Source organism: Octodon degus, unplaced genomic scaffold (assembly GCF_000260255.1).
Source record: "Octodon degus isolate 3935 unplaced genomic scaffold, OctDeg1.0 scaffold00154, whole genome shotgun sequence".
NCBI classification, from domain to species: domain Eukaryota; kingdom Metazoa; phylum Chordata; class Mammalia; order Rodentia; family Octodontidae; genus Octodon; species Octodon degus.
This window is the reverse complement of record NW_004524730.1, coordinates 1,734,564-1,759,300: the sequence shown is the minus strand read 5'-3', so window position 1 is coordinate 1,759,300 and position 24,737 is coordinate 1,734,564. Positions and strand designations below refer to the sequence as shown.

The 24,737-nt window shown below is 50.1% G+C and overlaps 2 protein-coding genes across 2 annotated transcripts in view; one reads left to right on the top strand and one right to left on the bottom strand.

Moving 5' to 3' along the window:
* The window catches only part of Ndrg1 (N-myc downstream regulated 1), a 49,282-nt gene extending 46,140 nt beyond the window's left edge, over window positions 1-3,142 (top strand). The window contains exon 16 of the mRNA XM_004642489.2: window positions 1,285-3,142. Within this exon, the coding sequence (XP_004642546.1) occupies window positions 1,285-1,526 (242 nt within the window). The 3' untranslated portion in view covers window positions 1,527-3,142. The remainder of the gene's footprint in view (window positions 1-1,284) is intronic.
* Window positions 3,143-13,548: 10,406 nt separating this feature from the next.
* Wisp1 (WNT1 inducible signaling pathway protein 1) overlaps window positions 13,549-24,737 on the bottom strand; it is a 29,093-nt gene continuing 17,904 nt past the window's right edge. Inside the window, exons 3-5 of the mRNA XM_023702603.1 lie at window positions 19,352-19,612; window positions 16,053-16,246; window positions 13,549-14,031 (exon numbers count right to left, since the gene is read on the bottom strand). Of these exons, the coding sequence (XP_023558371.1) occupies window positions 13,732-14,031; window positions 16,053-16,246; window positions 19,352-19,612 (755 nt within the window). The 3' untranslated portion in view covers window positions 13,549-13,731. The remainder of the gene's footprint in view (window positions 14,032-16,052; window positions 16,247-19,351; window positions 19,613-24,737) is intronic.

Below are 24,737 nucleotides of genomic sequence, written 5' to 3'. Positions count from 1 at the left end.
GGCTGCAGGAGACGCTTGCCTCCTCCCTGCCTGGCCGCCCTTGGAGGCAGCAGCCACTCGTTGACCTCCCAGGCCTTGCAAGCCTCGGCTCAGGCCCTTCCTCCATCGGCCCACTACCGTCTGCCCTGTGGCAGTGTCTCTGTCGTCTTCTCTTATGGAGGATGCCAGGCCTGGCATTAGGGAGCACCTTCATCCACAACAGCCTCATCTGAGCTCGTTGTCTCTGTAAAGATGCTGTTTCTAGTCCAGGTCACATGCTGAGGCTTCGGGTGGGCCTGGCACACTGCAGTCCCGCAGAGGTGGGAAGCATTGTTAGTCATGCTGGTCATCAACCATGCAGCCCCTGGCTGCTGAAGTCCTGGAGAAGATCTCCAAGAATGGGCTGCACCATTGCTAGTGTGGGAAGCTAACGGCTCTTTGAGGAAAACACAGACAAGCAAGGTCTCTGCTGAATACTTTCTTAAAAGCATGTATTTAGTACAGGGTCTCACTACACAGCTCGGACTCATAGTGATCCTCCTGTTTTCAGCCTCCCAAGCCCTGGGACTACAGGCACGTGCCACCACGCCCAGTCTCAGTTGCTGTCTCAGTGCGCCCTGGTGGTGGGGCTGGCATGGCATGCCGGGATCAAACCCTGGCTCCTGCGCCTGCCTAAGCAGGCACTTTAGTCTGCTGATCTATCTGACTAGCCCCTCTGCTGAACACTTGCTGTGGGGACCTCGTTCCCACCCATGAGGTGCAAAGATCCACTGGCCTGCCCTCAACCCACCTCCCTGCTCTTCTGACATCTGCCAGTGTGGGGTGGTAGGCGCACTCCCATGAGGGCTGTGTTAGTGTCCCCATTTCAGAGATGGGGCCATGGGGCTCAGAGAGGCACTTTCCTAACGTCACTTCACTATTAAGCCAGTGGTGGAATTGAGTCTCATACCAGTTATTGGCCCAGGTCACTCTACAAGTCCTTCTATCTGGTCCTCACTATCCCCTGTGAGTACACAGAGTATCCCCTGTGGCTCAATTGCTGCAGGGCTGAAGAGAGGCAGGAAGGGCACTCCTCCAGGTGGGCTGGAAGGAAGGTAGATAGGAAGGAAGGAAGGAAGGGAGGGAGGGAGGGAGGGAGGGAGGAAGGAAGGAAGGAAGGAAGGAAGGAAGGAAAGAAAAGAAGGAAGGAAGGAAGGAAGGAAGGAAGGAAGGAAGGAAGGAAGGAAAAGAAGGAAGGAAAGTGCATGTGGTCTGTCCGCTGTCGCCATCTCCTGCCCCTGACCAGCCTGTCCTTTATTTTTCCAGTGCCCTCCGCCAGCATGACCCGCCTAATGAGGTCCCGCACGGCCTCTGGCTCCAGCGTCACCTCCCAGGAAGGGTCCCGCAGCCGCTCCCACACCAGCGAGGGCCCCCGCAGCCGCTCCCACACCAGCGAAGGCCCCCGCAGCCGCTCCCACACCAGCGAGGGAGCCCACCTGGACATCACCCCCAACTCGGGAGCCAGTGGGAACAGCACTGGGCCCAAGTCCATGGAGGTGTCCTGCTAGGCAGCCTGTGCCCCCCGCCCTGGACTCAGATCTCTGTAGTGGCCTCCCCTCCCGCCCTCCCTGCCCAGGCCTGCCACCCTGCGCTAACTCGGTATTAATCCAAAGCTTGTTTTGAGAGTGAACTCTGGCGAGGACAGATTGGGTCTTTCCAGGGCCCCTTGTTGAACGAGGGTGAGGTGGCAGGGGGACCAAAGGACAGAGGCAGCTCAGTGTCCTGTTTTCATTAACCAGTGGCCTGGTTGCCTCTCTCTTACCTGTCCTCAGAGACACCAAACTGCCAACAACAAGAAACGCAGAGAAGTGAACACTTCCCCTTCCTGGCCCGGGCACCCGGTGTGCTGGCATCTTGCCACCTACTTACTTCCTGTTTCTGTCCGACTGAAGTCCAGCTGACTGGGTTCCTGGAAACGAAACCCCCTCGGGCCAGGGAGAGCCAGAGCAGGGACCTGTGGGTGCACGAAGCCAGAAGAGGGGGGGAAGAGGTAGAATTTAAGTGGAGGCTAGACGCATGTGGAAAAACACACCCATGGTAGTTCACTTTCTTCAAATCAGCTTTTAAACGTGGTGCATAGATGAATCGAGTGCCAGAGCACAGGTGCCTGTTTCTCCGACATCTTTTAATGTACAGTAGAATCAGGCAGCATGCTCTGCCAGCTGTGCATAAGGATAGCTTTGGCAGACTTTGGTGTCACGGTGTTGTAAGGCTTTGGCTCTGCTAAGGGCCTCCTGCACTGCCCCTACCTCCCGCCCCACACCCTGAAGCAAGTGATTAACTTTGTTCATGGGGAAGCTCATTAGCTCTATAGTTACTTTCTTTGACATGGAGGCAAATGTTCCAGCCAGCTGTTCCAGGCCTGGAGGAATCCGTGTGCCCGGAAGCAGGCAAGGGGGCTGCGAGTGGGAGCTGCATGACCTAGCGAAGTGGTTTCCATGGAATCCAGGGTCTTGACACCAGTGGGCCCCACCGTTTTCCCCCAGGAGTCTTATATGATCGAGTTAAATCCAGTCTCCCCTTGTTCACTTCTGAGGTTGTCTTTGAACTTGATAGCTGAATGTTTCTGACCCAAGACTATTTTGGGGTCTTCAGAGAGAATTTTCTGCTCTAAGAAGGGATAGAAGTTTCAGTGGCTCATGGGCTGAGAAAACATGGGTGCCAGGATCTCTGTTCCGTGGGGACGCCTTTCCCTGTGCTGCCTCCTGCTTCTTTAACCTGCTGACCAGGCCGAAGCACCGATGCTCCTGAGAGATGCGTGTGCAGCTGTCAGGTTCCTGTACTACTGCTGCCTTCTGATTTCCACTTTGGCTAACCTTGGACGTCCTTATAGTGAGTTTAATCAGAGGGAATCGAACATTGTATACCGGCCACTGGGGCTTGCTAATTCCCAGCACGCTAGAGTTGGTAGCAGGCATACCCTGTGGGTGGCCAAGATTCAATAACTCAGCTAACCTGCCTGCCACCAGCTTAGAGGCAGCCCCTGACCTTATGGAGAAAAGATCAGGGACCTGGGAGAGAGTGGCTGGGTGCAGACTGGAAGCTCTTGTACAAGCCTTTCCAGAGGAGTTTCTTAATGAGATATTTGTATTTATTTCCAGACCAATAAATTTGTAACTTTGCAGTGCCTGTGTCTTTTTCCTTTACCTGAGGGATGGTGTGTTGACATGGCGATGTGGGAATGGGTATCTAAATGCAGGTGCTGCTTGTCCTGAACGCCAGGCCCGTGACACACCCCTCACCACGGGAACACTTAGTTCTGGGGCAGCATCTACTGGGAATACAACTGTCAGCCACAGGGATGGCTAAATTTTCAGTAGCCCCATATAAACATAGAGACAGTAGAATTAATTTTAATAATGCATTTCATTTAACCCAGGATACCCAAAATATTGCCATTTCTAGAAAAGGTATCAGACATTTGCAATTCCTCCTTCCTTCCTTCCTTCCTTCCTTCCTTCCTTCCTTCCTTCCTTTTTTTGGTGAAAACGAGGATTGAACTCAGGCCCTTGCACTTGCCAGGAAAGCACTTATTCTACTGAGCCATCTCCCCAGCCCGCCCCTTGTTTCTTTCTGTCTGTCTTCTTTCCTTTTATTCCTTCTTTTTTTGTTTTGTTTTGTTTTGCTTTAGAGACATTTCCCTGTATAGTACAGGCTGACCTTGAACTAACTTGTGTGGTCCAGGCTGGCCTGAAACTCATAGAATTCCTCCTGTCTCAACATCCTGAGAACTGGGCTGACCATTGTGCACCACTACACCCAGGTGACATTCCTATATTCTTCCTTCTGTACTAAGAAAGCCAGGGTTTATTTCACCCCACAAATCATCTGTCTTAAGTTATTCTTCTCTCATTGCTGGGACAAATACCAAATACTCAAAATGAAGGAAGTAAAAGTTTATTTAGCTCACAGTTACTGGAGGCTTCAGTCCACACTCAGCTGGCTCCAAGGCAGCCTGGCACATGACAGAGAGCATCCTTTCACGCTGGCAGCAAAGAGCAAGAGCACAAGGGAGGGGTAGCAGCAGTTCAAGCTGCTAGCTTCTCTTTCCTCCTTACACTGAAATGCAAATTACCTGCCCCAAGGCAGGTGCAGCATCCACACCAACAATCACAAACTCTGGAAGCTGCTCCAAGACTCCATGAGGCTTGGGGGGGGCAAACTATACACAAACCGTAACACCATCCAACCTGCTCTATGTCAAGTGATCAGCACAGCGACACGAGAATAGAGCCTTTCCATCTGCAATTAGAGGAAAATATCTTTTTAAAATTTCTTTTTTGTTATAGGAAGTTATGAGTGTTCACAGCTGTTCTCATGCCCTGTGATAATCACTGTAGTCCTTGCTTTCTACTGTACATTTTAGAAATGGAAACAGGCTTTAATGTAACTTCCCAATGTATTTCAGCTTACGATTTATAAAGCAGGTGCCATGATTGTAGCAGTCCCTCTGGGCCCCATGTGGGTTTCTCTGTGTTCCTCATCCTGTCTACAGGGGGTGGCTGTCACAACTCCAGGGGCATCAGTGAAGCTGGCTGGTTCATTGAGCTGCAGATTTTCTCAGGCTTTCATTTGTTCTCGCTGGATGTACTTCAGCTGTCTAGCCTCCTCTGTGAAGTTTAGAGAGAAGGAAGACCTTAATCTTGCAGGACTTGACAGAACAGTCTTGGCCACGAAATTTGGATGTTTGTATGTCATTTATGGAAAGCTATCAAGGTCGGGTAATCTTATGGCCTTAGCAGTCCTAGAACATTTTTAACTGCAGACGCAGTATGAGTTCAAGATTCAGCAAGTTCTTTTACAATCAGCAGCCACAATTGGTGCCTGTCCACCAACCTCATCAAGCTGAGAATTTTAATCCAGTTCCTTTACAGACACTTTTTTATAACTTCCTCTGACTCCATCATAAATCACTTTTTGTTTTTCCTCTCTAGCAGCTTTGGACATTTTTTGCTTGAGATGCCCCTTTTCTCTGTAGTAGCCCTTTCATAAGCTACCAGCATCACTTTTCTTTTTTTCTGTCTATACTTTCATTCTGTAAGTTTTTCTACTATGAAGCAGTAATTTATTTCTACAAACTTAATCCATTAGAATGGGGTCATACGTACTTCCTTAGTATTAAGTTAGAAGGCTGGGCAGGGCCCCACGTGTCTGCCACTTCCCAGCAGTGGTGGGCGCGCATGGAGACAGTGGCCCAGCCCGCGATCACAGCTGCCAAGGTGGTTGGGGTTTGTTGACCGCATTTTTAGGAAGGTGAAGCTAACTTGTACTTAGAAGTTAGTGAAGACAAAGATGCATTTTGCTGCGTGGAAGGACAGGGCCATTAGTCTCTGCATGTACCCCTGGAGGACAAGGCCTTTAGAGTCTACACGCACCTCCCCGGAGGGTCCGAAGAGCTCCCATTGAGAAGCCCTGCTGTATAGGTCTGGCAGGAAGCGCATTGGTTCACAGATAGAAGTACCCTTCTGTCCTGCTTTGGGTTCCATAGAGGGCAGTGAACAGGTATTTTTGTTGTTGTAGTTTGTTTTTTCCTTTTTTTATTTGTGTATTTGGTATAGGGTCTAACTAGGCAGGTCAGACTCATAGAGATCCTCCTATTTTCAGCCTCCCCAGCACTGGGATTACAGGCATGCGCCACCATGCCCAGACTTGTTGGAAGGCTCAGTGCACTTTGGGGGCAGGGCTGGCATGGTATGCAGGACTGGGGATGGAACCATGGTCCTTGCGCTTGCCAAAGTAGGTGCTTAGTCCGCTGAGCTATCTTGCCAGCCCTCAGTGGGCTGTTTTAATCCACCTTGGGGAATGGAGTGGTGTAGAGACAATCAGACCTGCTGGATCTGGCTTGGAAATCCAGAAACAGCTTGGATGCTCACCAGGTTGGGTGTTATTGGGAGCAGGGTCCCCTGAGGCTGTTTCATCTGCAGAGGATCCACTTCTGCTCTAGCTACTTGATTCAGTTTTGCATCCCCAACATAGCACTTTAGTAGCAGTGGGGACAACAAGCCTGCAGTAGGCTCAGCCACAAGCAAGGTTGAAGGGATATCCAGTCTCCCTTGACTAGTTCCCCCATAGCTCCTTCTCACCATGGGTCACTGCACTGGCCCCTAGGTGGAAGTCCCATCTGGTCATGTATTTGTCCCTTGCTTTTTAATCTGAATGGGAGCCCTTGCGTGGTGTCCCCTGTGACCCCAGGAGCTGAAACACTAGATTGGAAATGGGAGTGGGAGGGGTCTAAGCAAATAAATCAGCATCCTTTTGTGGGTCAGATTTCTCTGCAACTCTGAAGCACACAGTGTTAACTTAACCAAAGGACTATCTGACCTTCCAGTTCTTGAACCAAAGCCTTATGTCTTTCAAGGAGAGAACTCTAACTGGTCCAGTTTGGCTCGGCTGTCCAAAATCAGCTATGACTATGCCCAAGTCCCCCCACGCCCAGCCCCCATCCTCAGCAGGAGGGGCTCCAAGGAATTGGTGCAGTTGTGGCAGTGGTGTGTCCTTCATACACAAGCAAATGTCCTGCCAGCTGGGCTCACTGCTGCAGAGCAGTGCTTCCTCTTCCTGGCTCTGGGAAGCATTTCCTGACTCCCCACTCCTTCCAGCAGGCAAGATGAGAGATGCTACCTGCGAGGTGCCCAGCCATTCCTAAATTGGATCGTATTCCTCACTGCCTATTAAAAGCATTCACTGTGCACACTCATGACTCCTGCCAACAGCCACAGAGAGCTCGGTGAGCTCCCCAGACTGAGACGTGGACGCCCTCCAGGTGTTAGTGGCCTGGCTTGTGTATGCTCCTGCAGTGAACAATCTACTATGGCACAGACAGCCTGCTTTCATGATGGTTTTCATTGAAATCTTTCCCCTTGTTGGCTGGTGGGCCGCCGTCACCTCAGTGTTGCTGTATGTTGCCTCTGGAAGCTCCCCTCCCTTTCTGGAGTGGGCTGATAAATCCACATTGTTGGCCTTGTGTAACAATCAAGAGTGCAAAGGTTTAGAGTGGAGATCCCACAGCGTTCTGTGCAGGATGCTCCAGATCGCGTGTGGGCTACGTGCCTGCTTTCTCTTCTCCTCTCAGGTCTTTCAGTTCTCCTTTTAGGGAGAATCCAGACTCAGGTAGAAGTTGGATTTTTGACAACTGAGGACATCTCCACATTCTTGTTTTGTAAGCAGAGACAGTGAGGCTACTGACACCTTACTATTTTTATGAAATGAGTCTCACTATGTTGCTCACGGTGGCCTGAAAGCCCTCAGCTGAGGAAATCCTCTTGCCCCAACCTCCTTAGTACCTAGGACTACAGTTGTGCACCACTGCACCCAGTAATGACTCTACTTTTATAATAAAATGCTCTGGGCATTTCTTGGAAATCCCATTTTCCCAGAACTTCCAATATCTGCTATCCTTGGAAATTTCCCTCAAAATCTATGCATTTATCTTCATCTGGGGCATCTTCATCACTCCATGATCCAACTTTCAGTTTTGAAAACAATTACCCTTCAGGATAAAACCATTCTTGGAAACGGTTCATGCGACAGGGGCAATCAAGCCTCCCCTTGACTTTTACTGTGATATCGTCATGCGTTTTGGGGGTAGGAGATGTGGCATCTGGCCCGAAGGGATCAAAAGAGCCATTCATTGCATCTGTCCCAGACAGCTGCACATCTGCGCACACAGCTGAGCATGCGCTGCGTGCTGGGCCGGGAATGGGAGGCCCAGAGAAGAGGAGCACGGTCTTTCTGCCTTTAGGAAGCTGGGCTGTAAAGCAAATAACAGAATGAGACCAAAACACAAACATTTCTAGAATCTTCCCTCAAAATCTCCTGTGTTTAGAGAAACTGCGGACCCTTGACTTGTGAATTCATTTCTAAAGGTTGGTTGTAAGTCAGGCTGTCAGCTGAAGGCACAAGCGGCTCCAGACAGCCTTCCAAGTCTCTCTCCTGTGTGCAGGCAGATCTCAGTGTCTTCTGAGCCCCACCTCTGAGCACATGAGCTTTGAGGAGAGATTCTAAATATAAACAATAATAGTCACTAAAAAAATATTTGTGTAGGTTGAAAAATCCTGGGCCAACGTTTCTGTCCCATACAAAGGCAGAGTTCAGCGTCCTTAGAGAGACATTGGAATAGGATTTCTCAACTAACCCTATATAGGAAAGGATGTAGTAGTGCTCTTTCCAGAACTCTTCAGGTGTTAAGTCTGTATCTGCGATCGTCTAGAAGCACAAACAGCTCGCATCTGGGTCATATCTCAAGACTGTGGACGTAAGTTAAAATTAAAATTCAGGTCATAACCCACGTGTTCAAATGTCGGGCCAGTCGGGACTTGAGGGCCACACTCACCGGTGGGTTTTGATCTACTGATGAGCTCATGGCTAAGTGCTGTTAAGAGGCAGGGCCTGAGTGAAAGAGATGTGTTACTGTGGGTGCCACTGAGGGTGTACCTCCTTCCTCAGCTCCCCTCCTCTCTCTCTGCCTCCTAGCTATGAGGGGAGCAGCCTTCCTCTGCAGGCCTTTCCTCCATGACCTTTCTACCCTGGGCCGGGGACTGAATCCCTGGAACGAGGAACCAAATTAAGCCTCTGCTCCTTTAAGCTGTAGGGATTGGGGATTGGGGCCCAGCAATGAGAAAGTTGGCTAACACTGTGACTGAGTGGCTTATGGTTAAAATAAAAGGGCATTCAGCAGAATATTGATGATACTTTATATCTACTATAGGGTAAGTTAAGCATGTGGACACATACGTGGGCGCTAATTCTTATTATAGCCTAGTTGATTACCCAAGTTGATGATGAGACAGACTCAGCTAATAATAGATAAGTTTATTGAGGGTTTTCTTTTCTTTTCTTTTCTTTCTTTCTTTCTTTCTTTCTTTCTTTCTTTTTTTTTTTTTTTTTTTTTTTTAGGTAAGGGTCAATAGGGTATTCAGGGTCTTACTACTAGATTGGACTCCTAGTGATCCACCTGTTTACAGCCTTCCAAGAGCTGGGATTACAGGCGTGTGCCACCATGCCCAGTCTCAATTACTGTCTCAACATGCCCCAGGAGCAGGTCTGACAGGACAGGCCTGGGGATCAAACCCCTAGCCCCTGCACCTGCTTGCAGGCACTTCAATCTGCTGAGCTATTTGGCCAGCCCTGAGGGTTTTCTTGTTTTAAGCTGCATTTTAATTTTTTTTCTATGCAATGTACATCCTGCCAAAGGTAGGTGAGAAGGGTTTGTGTCTTTCATGTTAAGGATACGGAGGCTCTGAGGACTTCGTGGTAAAGCACAATCGAATGTGCTGGAGCCCCCTGTCAGGCCTCTCTCCTGGTATAGTGCTGCCCCCTCTCCCACTTCCCTGTGCTCCTGTGTTCCTCAGGCAGCAGGGGAGAGAGCCTGTCGTACACCCACGCCTGCTTCCTCAGCCCCAGGACCTTTGCTGTGCCTCATGGTGCCTGACCCCAAGATGCACTAGATTAGAAGAGCACTGAGCGAGTGAACAGCTAAGTGAATGGTAAACATCGCCTCTTGTGCTGAGGAGGTATCCTTGAGTGGGCTAACAACTGTGGTGGCCCCCAATCCACAATTTATATCCCTCAATTCATTTCCAAACCATTAATATATATATTTATTTATGTATTTATGTATTTATTTATTTAGTACAGGGCCTCACCCCACAGCTCAGACTCTCAGCGATCCTCCTGTCTCAGCCTCCCCAGCACTGGGACTACAGGCGTGTGCCCCCATGCCCAGTCTCGGTGGCCCGCATGGTGCACCCAGGCTTCTGGGCATTGCAAAGCATGTGGTACTGGGGATCGAACCCGGATCCTTGTGCTTGCCAGGCAGGCGCTTAGATTGCTGAGCTCTCTCCCCGCAGCCCAAACTATTAAACTATTTTTTTTCTCTGTATAAAATATCTGAAATCCATTTCCCACCCTGAAAGCACTGATTGAGTGTGTTCAGCATCCCATCATGGCCTCACAGCCACCGAATCCACAAGAACATCCACCTAATCCACTTATTTACACTGCTGATGATTTATTGCTTTGGAGAGAAAAGCTGTAAACAAAGAATGTGAGCAATAAAAATCCTTCACGTTGAACAATATGTTCTATGCTACACAAAGCGTGAGAAAAATGAGGAATATTATCGAACATGACAGATTGCCCGAGAGCTATTTTCCCTCTCATGGGAAATTCCAAGGCATTTCTTCATATGGATCATTCGGTCCCTTACAAAAATGGCAGTAGGAGTGGGAGTATTTAAATACTAAATCACATTTTGAAAATAGATATATACATACATATGCATACACACATGTATAGGTGTGACGGTACCTAGTTAGGCGTATGGCTATTCGTGATTCCCACCTACGCTGGACTGTCATCGGTGTTACTGTTCATCACAAGTCCTTAAAAAGTAGTGACGTCATTTGACATAAGTCACCAGGATGCACTACTTCCCCGTAATCCTTAGCATGCACAGGATCATATCAGTGAGCGCAGGGACAATCACACCATGTGAAGCTACTTTCTTTAATCATTCTCTGAATCAGCTTCAAAACTGAAATTGCAGCTATTGCCATCGAAACACTCCCTGTAAGGTCTTCCTGGGATTCAGGGGGCAGGAGAGATGGCTCGGGTGTCAGATGGGCTTGCCACCCTGGTCTGCTGTCCTCTGGCTGGTAAGACCTTAAGTAAATTATTTAACCCTATGAGATGCAGCTATCACATATCAAAGGCAATGTAACGCCATAGCTCCGGGTTCACTGTGAAGAAGAAGTGAGCTATGGGACTAAAGCACCTAGCAGCAGGTCTGGTGCATTCTAGGGCTCCCAGACCTTTGCCATAGGGTTTAGCAGGACTCAGTGGCTTGGTAAATTCGAGACTCCATCTCTCCCAGCTAAGCCACCAAGGAAATTCATGAAGATGTGAACATGAGCTTTTTTCCCCCTGAAGGTTAAGTAATCCATTGTGAGCCTTGCCTTCCTCTCACCAGCATCCCAGATCTGATCCATTAAAGGGTCCAGAAAAGGGATCTCCTTGGTCATTTTGAAACTGTGCAAGTAATAGTCTCAGAGGAGTCATCCAGGCTCTACCTGGGTCCAACCCAATCAGAACAAATTAAGCTTGAGTTTGAACCCCAAATTCTCAGCCCCTTTGAACCTCAGAGTTTCCATGTATCAAATACAAAAGAGGTGTACCAATATTGTTGTGATAAAGGATAAAATAACATAAAACAGCATGGTGGTTGGCACCAGCGAAAGACTTAATACATGGAAACAAGTTCAAGAGTGATTATTCTTTTGTTTCTTGTACAGGGGCACACATCACTGCGGCATCCTTCAATTAGAAAGGGCATATTTGCAGAAGGGTGTAAGTATCCTTCCACAGGACTTAAACATCCATCAAAGATGTTCACTTTGGACCTGCATGGGCCAGGTCCATTTCTCAAAACCAACAGTAACTGAGTGACATTACCAGTCCTATCCTCCTATACCAAGTTCCCTAGAATCATGGAGGCCACACTCAATTTGCCAACTGAGGCACAAACTTAGTTGGAACCTGGCTCTTGGATTTCTCTTGCATCTCACATACAGTACTGTTATCTAGCCTTATAGGGGGTAGATATTTCTATTCCAAGAAAACCCAACATGACTCATAGCAGAGGTGACTGATGGGGTAAGTTTCCTTTACATGAGCATTTTTATACATACAAGAATATACATTTAAAATGTTGCTCCTGTGGCACTTAGTGTAAGATTTTCACTGATAAAATTAGATTTTGACATACTGTGAGAAGAGCACTTCTAAATAAAAGTAGAAACACATATACAACTTGTTCTGTTCATCAAATACAGACTGAGCACCACTATAGGCCTTGCATGTGCCAGGCCTTTGGGAGGTCACAGTAAGGAGGGAAAATTCCAGATCCTTTTACTTGTGGAAGAAACTGTGTTTGCTGTGAGGAATTCCTTCCTGAGTACCTGCTTGGCAGCCCAGTATGCAGGAGCGCGGAACAGAATCACTTATAAATACACGATGTAAGCTGATTCTTACTAGAAGAGGATGATCTTAAGTAATGCATTGACGCTTTATCTAGCCTACTTTTGGGGGACCTTTAAGGGCCTAAATCATCAGAGAACCAGACATTTCTTTAGGAAAAAAGTATAAAGACAATAGTAAAAGCAAAAAACTGGGAACATGAAATTGCTTATTTCACAATTCGTCTATTCTAGCGCATTTGAGAGCGCTAGGAGCAGGGAGGGTGTGGATTATGAGGTCAGCACAACCTGGACGAGAATTCCAGTCCCCTTATTTACCAAGTGGGTGACTCTAGTCAAGTTTCCCTTGCTTTTCTGAGCTTCCATTTCACATTTGTAAGAACAGAAGTGATCATGAGAACGTCTCAACATTATCAATATTTGATAAGCGAGTATATGGAAAGCACGGAGAACCACATCTAGCACACAGAAGACACTGACCCAAAGGATATGAGAGTAATATATTCTAGTAAGGAAATAAATAAGAGTTGCATCTGCATTTGTAACAACTTTCTCTTTCTTTTAGCTTCAATTCTTTCTGGCTTTTAGCCCCTAGCAAATGTATTGCCATATCTAAGCAACTGGCCATCTTCTGCTTCAGACAAGAAAACTGATTTGCTTTGACCCACAGACCCAAGGTCTACAAAGTGGGTTACTGCATAATTAAAAGATGTGACCATGATCTAGGGAGCTTATGGTCCTACAACCTCCCTCCTTAGAGGCCACCTCAGGCTAATGAAATGTGGGCCCAATTCTTGGTTTGACCCATACCTGACTTGCTAGGTCTGGTTTGGACCTCATAGGACCCTACTAAGAATCCCAGGAGTAGAGGAATCTTCCAGGACAACAATCTTAGGCACAAAGGACTATCCCAGGGCTCTGCTAACTTCCAAGTGCCCTGGGCACAGAGAAGGTCAGCATGCAAAGAAGATCCAGGCCAACTCCCAAAGAAATGCCAGTCAGCAGCCAAGATTTTGCTTCTGAAACTGGCTGTTCTTGCTGTGACCCTGCAGTGTGCTGACTGGGGACTTTCCTCATGGACAAAAGTGAAGTTTCTCAAGTTGCATTCCTGATGGAGATGAACCCAATTTAAACCCTTCTTAGGGGAGGAATGAAGCAAACTGAAACTCAGCAATGTCTAGGTTGACAAATACAAGTTTTCACTAAGCACCAAAGCTAAACTCTTCACCTCACTTGACAGATGTTTGGTGATGCGGTGGTGCACAAATCTTCAGAACCAGAGCTGCTTCTGACGGGCTCTGGACAGGAATGGCCATCCAAGTACTATGGAACAGGCTCCAAATAATAGTTTCCATTGTCCCCAGTCCCATCAGTCCTTCCACATGGATCCAAGGGCTCCGCTGAGTTGGCCTCTAAAGACAGAGTCTGTGATCCTGGGTATCTAGCTGGTTCCACTCCTGGGGTCCTGGTTAAGCCAGGTTGAAGCAACACGGACTCTTGTCTACAACAGCTAGAAGCAGGCGTTTTCTTTGGTGTGATACACAATACTGCCCAAGCAGCACAATCACGGGTCATCTAGGTGGTAGACAGAAAAGGAGGCTGAAGGTCCTGACTGGAGTGTCTAAAAATGAGTAAGAGCTAACAAAGGAAGGCTCAACTGTGTGACATTATTGGCCTCAGAGTGCTGGCTTCCTGACAAGCATTCACCCAGGTCCCAGATCTCACATCCCGTGCCTGGCTAGTTGGCGATTTCTGAGATGTCAGGATAGGGCTCCAAGTCAGCAAAGATATCATTCGGATTCCTACAGGTCAGGTTGCAGAAGCAAGCGTTGATCCACAGCACCTTGCGGGAGAAGCCAGGCCCCTCGGGACACTGGAAGGAGACACTGATGGTCTTGGACTTGTAGGGGATGCAGCACCTGTTGTCCGTGCAGACGCCACAGTACTTGGGTCGGTAGGAGCGGGCACTGACGCAGCCCGCCAGAGTGAAGTTCATGGGCTCTTGTGGCTGGAACACAGCCAGACACTTCTTGCCTTCCTGCAGGAAATGAAAGGAGCCCTCGGTTAGGATGTCCAGGGAAGCGGCCATCGTCTTCTCCCCAGCCTTCCCACTCCCTGGGCACTTTGTCTTACACTTAGATTTATAGCATCTTTGGTCAAGGAAGAACATTAACAAACACCAGCAAGACCCAGTCTTATTAGACGGGAGTAAAATAGGATCAGGGAATAATCATTTCTCTGAGGCTGGATCTCATACTTAGGATCTCCCTTATCACCTGAATGCTTGCCTTACCTGGGCCCATTTGTCCCAGTTTTACCAACATGGGGAACCTTAGCAGGTCTTTCAGGACACTGAGCTCCCTCCCCAGCAAGCCGGTGGCAAGGCTGGCCTGGGGACTACGCGGTCAGACAGGCCTCACTCCAGCTGGCCACCTCTGCCGCTCCCAGCTTGTCTTCCACACTGACCCTGCAGCCTATTCAACCACACTGACATCACTGAAGGGCAACTCCTCATGGGGATGTGGGCCACCTGGGGCTCTTCTTGCATCTCTGTAGCATATGAGATGTGATTGAATAATATGACGACTGGTTCAATATTCAAAAAAATATATAGTGAAAGAAACATTGCCGCTAGCTTTTATCAAAGCACTCCCCCTAGCCCAGAGCACGCTTATCCCTCATTCTTCCTATTTCTAAAGCAGTTCTGGAAGTTCTCTGTGCTAAGTACCTTTGCACTCACTGCGTACCTTTAAATCATACTTCATAAAGATTTTTGTGAAACGGAACTTCCAGAACTGCTTCCGAAAGTGGCAAGAATCATGGGATAAGTGAGTTGAAGCTGGGGAGAGTATTTTGAGAGGGGCTCTGGTAATTTTTTCTTAAGGTTTTTACTGCAATAATTTAAAAAATTTAAACATGCACCATATACTTGGATCACGCTTGTGATACCATGCCTAGCTCATAGTAGGCTCTTACTAAGTGCATTGAAAGAGCAGTGCCTGGAGGCTACTGTGAACCAGAAGCGGCAGAGATGGGGTAAAGCGACCCAGGCACGACGCTGTATATCCGGGACGCGTAACCATGCAAACGACCTTGGGAGCCGCGTTTCCCAAGCGGCGGCTGCTGTCCCACGCATGCTCCCAGCTCAGACAGCGGAGCGTGCGGTGTGCAGGGAGTGAAGCACTGCGCATGCGCAGGCCAGCACAGTGGGGGATGGGAAGGAAAGCAGAGGAGGCATGAAGGGAACACAGGACCGATGCGTCGAGGGGCCCCACAAGAGACGACCCGAGGCTGGATATTTAAAAAAGAGAGCAGGAAGCTGGGCTGTCTGGTCTGCCAGGAAACCCACCCTTCAGCACTCCCAGAAAGCCACCTGGACTCCGAAAATGGAACCAGAGCTGAGCTTTGCGTCATTTTGCTTTGTCTTTGACGTCACTGCTGGCTAAGGCACTAGTGAGGGGCAGCGAGTGAAGGGAGCAAAGTCCTCATCTGACGCAGCAGCGGGACACAGCCTCTGGGGTCCCGTGTGTCCCTAATGGTTTATTTTTGTTTTCTGAGATGCTTAGAGCTGGAAGAGACTTTGGAGATGAAACAGACCTTGTGACAGTAGGCTTCAAAGCCTGACAGTGGGAGGCCAGCCATGCGCCTACAGTGGCAGCGGGCCCCCGACTCCACCTGTTGGAAGCGCAGCATCCTGCGCCTCAGGATGCCCCGTGTAGCTGTCCTAAGTGCTGGGGCCACAGGATCTGCACTGGCTTGACTGGAGGGCATATGTCAGTGAAGGTTCCTGAGAATCACTAGACAAAGGCAGCTTGGAGGGCCCCCAGGCTATTTCTGGAGTGAGACGCCTTGATTCTAATATGATGATGAACAGAAAGGCTTTCACTGAGTGAAATCCACAACTCACCAGGCCAATGAGCAGATTACACAGAGAATCCCAGGTGGCTTACCGTCCCCACTGTACATGTGGCCCCCCACAGAAGTTCCAGAGCGGGCCTCAAGGCCTGACTGTTTGCCTGTCGGGTCACAGGCACCTGCCTCTGTCTACCTTGGACCCACCTTGATGTGCGGGCGGATGTCCACGTCACAAGGCCGCAGGTTGCACAGGCGGCTTTCCTGCTCCGGCCAGCACTGGGTGTTGGCGTTGGAGATCCGAGTGGAGATGCCTAGGCCACAGCTGGTGGAGCAGGGGCTCCAGGGGCTGGTGTAGGGCAAGCAGTTCCCGTGCCAGGGTTCCATGTCACTTACAGCAGCTGTGCAAAGACGCGAGAGTCCCTGTGAGTCTCCAGCCACCACCTGCCGCTGAGCCTAACCATCACTGTAGGAAGGAGGCTGGGCCTTCCTTAAACTTGGTAGGAAAGAGACAGTGGCCAGAGACAGAGACAGAAAGACAGGAACTGCACTGTTCTTTCCCACAGAAGGCAAATTGCCTTCTAACCAATACGGATATCTAGGGACAGAGGGACTCTTTCTAAGGTCCTCATATTTTTCTGATCAAAAGATGAAGTATAGCACATGGAAGGAAATTGCCTTTAGAGAGAGGTGTACCCAAGTTCAAGCTCAAATCCTTCTCTCCTCCACCCCAAGGTGTGTGATCTTGGATGCTCACTCTGGGTCTGTTTCCTGGTTGGAGGCCTAGCATCTGCCTAGGGTTGGTGGGGCCATAGGCTCTGGACTTGGGTGGCTTCTTTACCAAGACAGAGGCTTCAAATGGGAGGCTAGAGAGACGGTGTCTCTGGCCCTGCAGGGGTGCAGTTGATTTGGGGGAGACTGAAGGTGAAAGCCCACCTTCTAGCCCCTCACACTTCACTGTGGTGATGCTGAGGGGGTGATGGATTAGGGACCTGTAGGCTTCAGTGTCGGGCTTCCTGGGTTTAATTCTCAGCACGGCTGCTTCCAAGCTGTGTGAGGCTGGGAACTCATGCACAGCTCCGTGATTTGGGCCCTTTCTTTGCCAAGGGACTGGCACACATGGCCCTCTAGGGCTGTGATCCAAAAAGACAGTGTCCCTGCCGCCCTGTGAGTCCTGAGACCATATGAGCTGGAGGATTACTCTTAGGCAGTTCTGTGGATGCCCAGTGCCCAGCATCTGAAACACAAGCCCATTCAGTTGCTATCTGAGGAGTTGATGTGACTGAGCTAGAGATAGACGGAGGCAGGGGAGGGCCAGTAAGCCAGAGGACTGTCTGCAGACAGAGGGGACAGATACACAGGAGAAGCGCCACCTGGCCACAGGCACAAGCTATGGGAGGGAAAAAGAAATTGGCAAGTAGACAGGGAAAAGATGGAAAGACAGGAGGGCAAGGATACAGAGTAGAGAAGGAAAGGGACGAGAGGGGGACTGGGTGAACAGGGAAGGGAAGAGAAATAGGAGAAAGGAGCAAAGTGGGCTCGGGAGACAGAGAAGGGAAGTTGTCTGGTTCTCAGCAGGAAACACACAGGAGCGTGAGGCCCACTGTGAACAGATGCAGGGATGCAGGGAGGAGTAGTGGGAGGGAGAGGCTCCACAGACAGCAGAGCTCAGAGGCATCCAGGACAGGGGCGGTTAGGCCGGGCTGAGCTGGGCTGCTGCATCTGGAAGCCCTCGCCCAGGAATGGAGAAGGATTTGTCTGGAGGATGAAAGGCTTTGGTGTCTGGGTCGCCTCTGAAGCTGCAGCGCTAGTACTCTGCCTGTGCGAGGTCAGAACGGGGTCACTGGGCCACACATGATGTGCACAAAGCCTGTGCCCCCCCACCTCCTGGTGACCCTTGTGTGGCCCTGCAGAGGGGGCTGTGAAGGGGAAGCTGCCCTGCCAGCCTAGGCCTGTAGGAATCTGCTTTCCCTGACACCTCTTTCCATCTTTCCATCCTCACAGCCATGCTTCTCCACTGCATCACTGTTGTTCCAGGCATGTTTGCCCACGTCTGGAGCTATTTGGGGCTGTCACACCTTGGAGAATGTCACACCTGGGAGAGGGTGCTACAGACGTATACACAGTAGAGGCCAGGGCACTGTTAATGTCCTTCAGGGCACATCCAACTGCTGCCACAGAGTCTCGGATCATGTGACCAGTGCTGGAGACACTTGGCTCTGCACAGTTCCTGAGGGATCTCGCGTACTTGAGATGGTTCGCAAGTGTCAAACTCCCCAACTCTGTGCTGTTTCACTACCTCACGCCCACCCACCTGCTCAGCCCTTTCCTCTAGCAGCGTCCCTGTCCCTGTCTTCCACCGCCCAGCTGCTCTATGTCTTCTGACTTCCCTCCCAGTCTTCTCTTTCTCTCTTCACCTGGGTGTCCTGGAGGGGCAGCCCTGCCCTCAGCTCTACCTCTGGCCCTTTCTCAGCCACCACATTATTCCTAGGCCGACCTGCCTGCCATCAGCAGCCCCAAGAGGGTAACCCCAGAGCTCTCTCCCTGTTTCTCTGTCCTCCACCTTTGTGTCATTGGACGCTTCTCTGTGTGCACCTGAAGCTCAACCTTGCAGGCTCCTCTTGCTTTTGCTCCTTGGGCGCCATATGCCCTAGGCGGCATCCCCACCCCTGCTTCTATTTCATTCTGTGCATGCGATGGCTAGCAACGCCTGCATTTACTCAGGCAGTGTCTCCTGCATGTTTCCCTTTCTCACCAACTCTACTCTCACAGCCCTAGCTCTAACCCTCACTAGGTATGCGCCAAGCAATTACATCATCCATCTATCCACCTTCCATCCATTCTCTGTCCATCCATCCATCTCCAATGCAATTAGCCATCCACCACCCGCAGAACCATCCATCCACTTGTCTTTCATTCCATCCATCCACTAATCCATCTGCCCATTAGTCCATCCATCTATCTGTTCATCCATTGATTCACTTGCCCAAGTGACAAACATTAATTGGGTACCTGCTAAGTGTCCTGCACTGGGCTAAGCTTCAGTAGGGAGTAAAAAAAAACCCAACCAAATCTGTCTTTGCCTTTTTTCCCTTCAAACAGGATTGCCTGGCTGGAGCCTCAGTTGCCCACCTGTCCTCCACAGCAGGGGAAAGCTGGACGAGGCCATTACCCTCTCTCTGTTGCCCCTGCTGCTCATGCCTCCCTCTTGAGGCACCTGCACTCTGCCTCCTCCAATCCACCACCAGCCTCTGTGACAGATGACAATAGAGTGTGCTGATTGTCTTTGTTCTTTACAAAGTGCTTCTTCCTTTATGCTGGGAGTGACAGGCAGGAGATCTGTAAGCGTCCACCTTACAGATGGGAAATGGGCATGGGGTGTGACTTTGCCACACCTGGCCACCTGCGAGCTGCAGACTGGGTGCTGGGCCTCAGGGTCCAGGTCGTGCACAGGGCTCATCATTCCCAGCATTCAGTAATGCCCTGGACTCCGCGTCTGAACCTACCCAGGGCTGTGGTGTCACCCAGCACGGTCTGTGCAGGTCTCCAGGAGTGGTCTTCACACACCCACTGCTCACAGCACTGGCCTGGCACTCTCACACGCCGGGGCTGGTGGCACCAGAGACGAGGAGGGCGTGCACGGAGGCACAGAGGCGTGCACCCCACTGCGCCGCCGATGCACGTGCAGTTGTACCTGCAGCTGGGCTGGAAGGACTCTCCGTTGCCATAGCGCACTCCGTTCAGGAGACAGCCCACGCCGACCACCTCTGCAAACACAGGCAGCACCATCATTTGGTCAGGCAGCTGAGGAAGAGCAGCACCCAGCATAGCGCCCACCACGGTGTCCCGAAAAGCCTGCTCCCTGGAGTGTCCTCGGCACAAGGACAGCCCTAACACAGGCATGCGCAGAGGGACCATGTTTCATGGGGACCAATAAGCAAATCAGAACTCCAACCCACATGGCCTTCTCTCAGGGCTTAGAGACCTCATTTATCAGTGATGGGGGAGGGGTTGCAACAGCTCCACCTGTGGAGAGCATGTACTGTACTGAGGGTGGCACAGGACAAATATCTAGAGATTACAAAGAGTGTTGGTAGTGTCAGTCACTGATAGCAGTGAGTAGGAAGAGCAGGGCAGGGAAGGGCAGCTGGAAAGGGAGGGTGGCAGCAGGCGGCCTCATTAATGTGAGAATGCTCCTGCCCCCAAAGACCAGAAAGCAGGAAGTAGGCCAGCCAGGGGGTGGAGGAGGGCACTGATCAAAGGTGTGACAGTTGCTGATGGAGGTGGGAGAGGCAGGGGAGGAAATAGGCAAGGATGGGATGACACAGACTGGGCTTCCCATAGGCACCCACAAAGGTGCAGAGCCTAGAACCTTGGGTGCAAAGCAGGTGCTCAATAAATAGCACTTTGAAAGAGTAACAAAACTGTGCTTCCCAAGAGTGCTCATGATGCCATAGAGGATGCTTGGATAGGAACAAAGACAGCATCTGCAGTTCCCCAGCGGGTGGCAGCTTGGCAGAGGGAAGGGCCCACGGCCATGGGTGGCAGTTGTTGGGGACTGGGCCATGGGTGCATCAGGCTGCTGATCACAGTGCCCTGAAGACAAGGTAACACCAGAGCTCAGGCAGCCAAGGACACGAGGCCATGAAACATGGGCTCTCATGTCCTATTCCAGAGCGATAAATTTATGAACTGTCAACTGCCAGAATAGGACAGCCCTCAGAATTGACAAGATTTACTGCCTAAAGAATGTCTTTGTTTTGACTTCTCAAGGTCCTGCGCAGCTTCCTGCCTTCACCACAGCTTTTTCCTTCACTTCCCCTCCTGCTCTCCTCCTGGACCTGTTTGAAATCCAATAAATACTGGCCGTCCAGGGAAAATTTTGTCTTAGCTGCAAGGGAGTGCTGACATTCCTGGACTCCCACAAATCATATTTGCTTCATCTTTATTTAATCTCTTTCTGTAAGCTGGTCTCTGAGATCCGGAGCCTGATCAGCTCCCAATACAGAGGCTTCTGGGAGCATTTGGGAAGGCAGCAGCCAGGCCTTGCAGTGGAGCATGCAAAGGTAATGGCCCCTGGCTCTGTTAGAGGGGGAGGGATGCTCTGTCACCCTCAGAGGAGCAGGGCATGGGGTAGGCAGGTAAACGAGTCCGTCATTAGCAGCGAGATGGCTGGTTATCATCTACCAAGTGGCCATGTGGGAGTGGCCATGTAAGCATGGCGTCTCCAGGAGGGTTTAGGGGCTGCTGGGGCCACACGTAACCCTTGATGTCATGTGGTACCTAAAAGACAGCTTCTGGGACACAGAGCCCCTGGACAGCCAGGGGGCCACCACAGGAAGGGCAAATTGGACTATGAAGTCTGCCCATAGTTCCATCTTGTCCCCTGAATCTGCCCAGAGATGATTCCTAACTTCCACCCTAAAATTTGTCAAGAATGCAGGTTGTCCCCACCGCTTCTTGGAGGGTCCTCTGCATCATTCTCGTGACTTTATCTCGTTCTAGGCATGTGCTGCTGTCTTCATATACAAAGCCAAGGCTCAGCAAGGTGAAGTCAAGGGTGCAACGTGATGGCAGTGGGCAACAGTGGGTCAGCGTGTGTGCACCTTGCTGGGGCTGTTGTTAATCCTGTAGGGTGCGGCCACCCCAGGAAGAGATGCAGAAAGCTGGTCCCAGTGTGTACTGGCTACCTGGTCTCATGCTGGGCACCACCTGCTCCATGAGCTCTCACAGGTACCCTGGTGACTTCATCAGGAGAGTTTTATTGTCTTCAAGTGGCAGACAGGGAAGGGCTCAGGGGTTAAGAGGTTCATTTGTTCAAGGTCATGATGCCATTGGCTGACACAGCTGGAAGTCCAGCCCAGGGAATCTAACTCCATAACTTTCCTTCCACTAGGCATCAGCTGAGGAAGGGTTGTGAGAGCAAAAGGAAAGAAAGAAACAGCCGAGGCATGGGAAGCAGGAGGGAATCACGTGACAGTGTGCTCAGAATCATCCCTGACCCATCCTCCTACTCGAGGAGGCTGTATGAGCTTGTGTGTGCACACACGTGTTGAGCGTGTGTTGGTTTATGGGGCAGGCGGGCAAGGGCACAGCCTCAGCTCGGCCCCAGCGTGAAGTGAGTGATGGCTGTGGAAGGCCCTGCTACAGTCTATGTCTAGAAGTCTCCTGCAGTCCCTAGGGCAGCTTCTAGAGTTTGGGATTAATTCATGATCCAATGCTGGGATTGCAGGTGAGTGCTACTCCTAGATGTTGTCCTTAGTGCGGGCTGAGCCAATGTAAGGAAAGGAGAGGGGCTTGCCTCTGCCGCTGCTGCTGCTGCTGTTGCTCCTCCCTTCTGCTCTTGCTGTTTTGCCGCTTTCCTTGACTCTGAACTGCCGCCCTCTTCCATGTGCTACCCTGCCTTGGAGCCAGCTGAGTAAGGACTAAAACCTCCAACAATCTGTGAGCTAAATAAACTTTTCCTTCTTTAATTTAGGGTGTTGGGTATTTTGTCCCAACAATGAGAGAAGAGTAACTGAGACAGCCCCATCAGCAGGCTCAGGGTCCCTGCCATCTGCTTTCTTCCAGCCTAAACACAGGACCGGTTTGTGGTGAGGCAGTGAAGCAGCCACTTCCTGACCATCCGCCGTGCAGGTGCACGTGTGCTAGCTCCCCCCCGCCTCCCCCTACTGTGGAGGGCTTTCAGGAATTCAAGCCACCTCTCCATTCCCTGAGGCCTTGACTCCCTTCATCTGCACTCATGGGCAGCCTGAGGGACTGGGCAGTGGGCAGGCCCTGCTGTAACCCCACCCTCAACCTGGTATTCATTTACATTCTCTCTGGGAATTACTCCATGGGCCAGTGGCTGGATGCATAGATGTATGTGGGTTGGGGGAACAGCCTAGATGGGTCACAATATTGTCACATTGTCTTTGATGAGCAAACTGAGGCTTGCATGGTTGAGTAGCTTGTCTTAAGTCAAAGCACTAGTTGGTACCATGCAAGGATTCCAATCTGGATGGCCTGGAAGACCAGGCCTGGATTTACTAATCTCAGATGTCAGATTGAGGGAATGGGCCTGAGCTAGCTTTGCCTCTCCTCTGAGGCTGACCATAGACAGGGTTGAGAGGATTCTGTAAAGAAAGTTAAACCAAGGAAAGCTGTGACCCAGAGCATCGGCTCACATTTGTTTTTTCCTTTTGTTTTGTTGTTCAGTTGCACCCCCTTGTTTATTGCCCAGCATCACGTGACAGTGGGTTAAACAGCCTCTGCGAGGGACATGAGCACAGTCACGTAGCCAGCAAGTGGCAGAGCCAGGATTTACAACCCAAGTCTGTGAGCCTGTAAATGTCACCATCCTTCTACCAAACCACTATGTCTCAGAGCTGACCTGCTTGCATTAAATGTAGTGTTTGTGCCCAGAGCTGGCCAAGCAGCCCTCCTGAGAGTTTGCTCTCTGCCCTTTGGGTGTATTTAGTTTGGCCCACAGATTGTTGTTTTTAAAACTGTTTTAAATTTATTGCCAACATTTACAAGTCATGCCCAAGTCTGGATTTCTGAGTTCTCTCAGAAACTGCAAGGACTGGGCAGGAACAAGCTCACTATTCTTGGCCACAGCGGCTGAGCCCCAAGAGGGTGGCCTCCGATGGCCTGAACTTATAAGTGCTAGCCTGCCACCACTCTTCCCATCTTATCTGAGTTGCATCTTCTCTTACCAGAGTCGCAATTTCTCATCCTTATTTCCTGTCCTATCTGGCCTAATCACACACAAATTTTCCAAGACAGATTTGGCTTGTCATAGGGACTGTCCATTAACTGAATACTCTTTCACAGGAAGGTTGCCATGAAGGCCACTCTTTTTTCTCCTCGATCTCTGGCTCACAAATACCTTCATATACTTAGAGGCTCTCTGTGCATTCGGACGTGGACCTTTCTTCTTGCGCTAGGGCCTCACAAACTCTGATGCCGTGTCAGCATTTCCAGGAAACGTTTCAGTAAAACACAACTGAGTTGTGTGTGTGCATACGCACATTCACTATGCAGTTGGGGTGTGTGTGTGTGTGTGTGTGTGTGTGTGTGTGTGTGAAAGTTTGTAAGAATGTACCTGGACAGAAATGTTTAGTGTTCAAGTAAGTTTAAAATGAGAAGGCCGCATGCTAGTTCCCTTTGGAGCTTGGCAGGGGGTAGATACGAACACTTTGAGTCTCTGAGAAATGCGGGAACATTTTTTTAACTTCAGTCTACTGCAAACTCTATGATCAAAGAGCCACCGGCACATATGAGACCACATAGGAGTTCACATAGGAGCTCCTTCAGACCACAATGTATGTTTCTCTGAGTAAATGCAAATAAATAGAAGCTCATGGTGGTGAAGAGCTGAGAAGTTGTTGTGGATGAAGGCAAAACCTGGGTTACAAGGACACAAGGATGAGAGGGTGGAAAATTGGTTTTCCAGGCTTCTGGTAGAGACAACAAACAAGAAAGTCAATCTCTGGCTCCATAAGAGAATGCCTAAAACGGTACAATGAGCAGTATGTGATGAGATCTTGTACAGATTTAGAGATTAGCATAATCACAATGAACCCAGTTACCTTTCAAGTGACCTTGAAGAACAGCTGTCAAATGAGAAAGGAATTATGAGATGGCACCGCTCAACTGGAAGTGGTTCTAGCACTAGGAGTGAGGTCGGGCCAGGATGTCCTCCTTGGGCTATGAGAAAGGGTCAGCAGCTGACAGTGCGTCTTAGCAGCCGATGTAGAGTGGCAGCATGCGTGAGAATCGCCTGGGACTTCACTAAAGATACTAATTACCATCTCTGCTTCTGGAGGACATCGTAGTGGAGAGCCAACTGGTGGTCAACTTGCTATACCTTGCTGAACTGAACTAGCATGGTGCTGGGTGTGGGAGGCC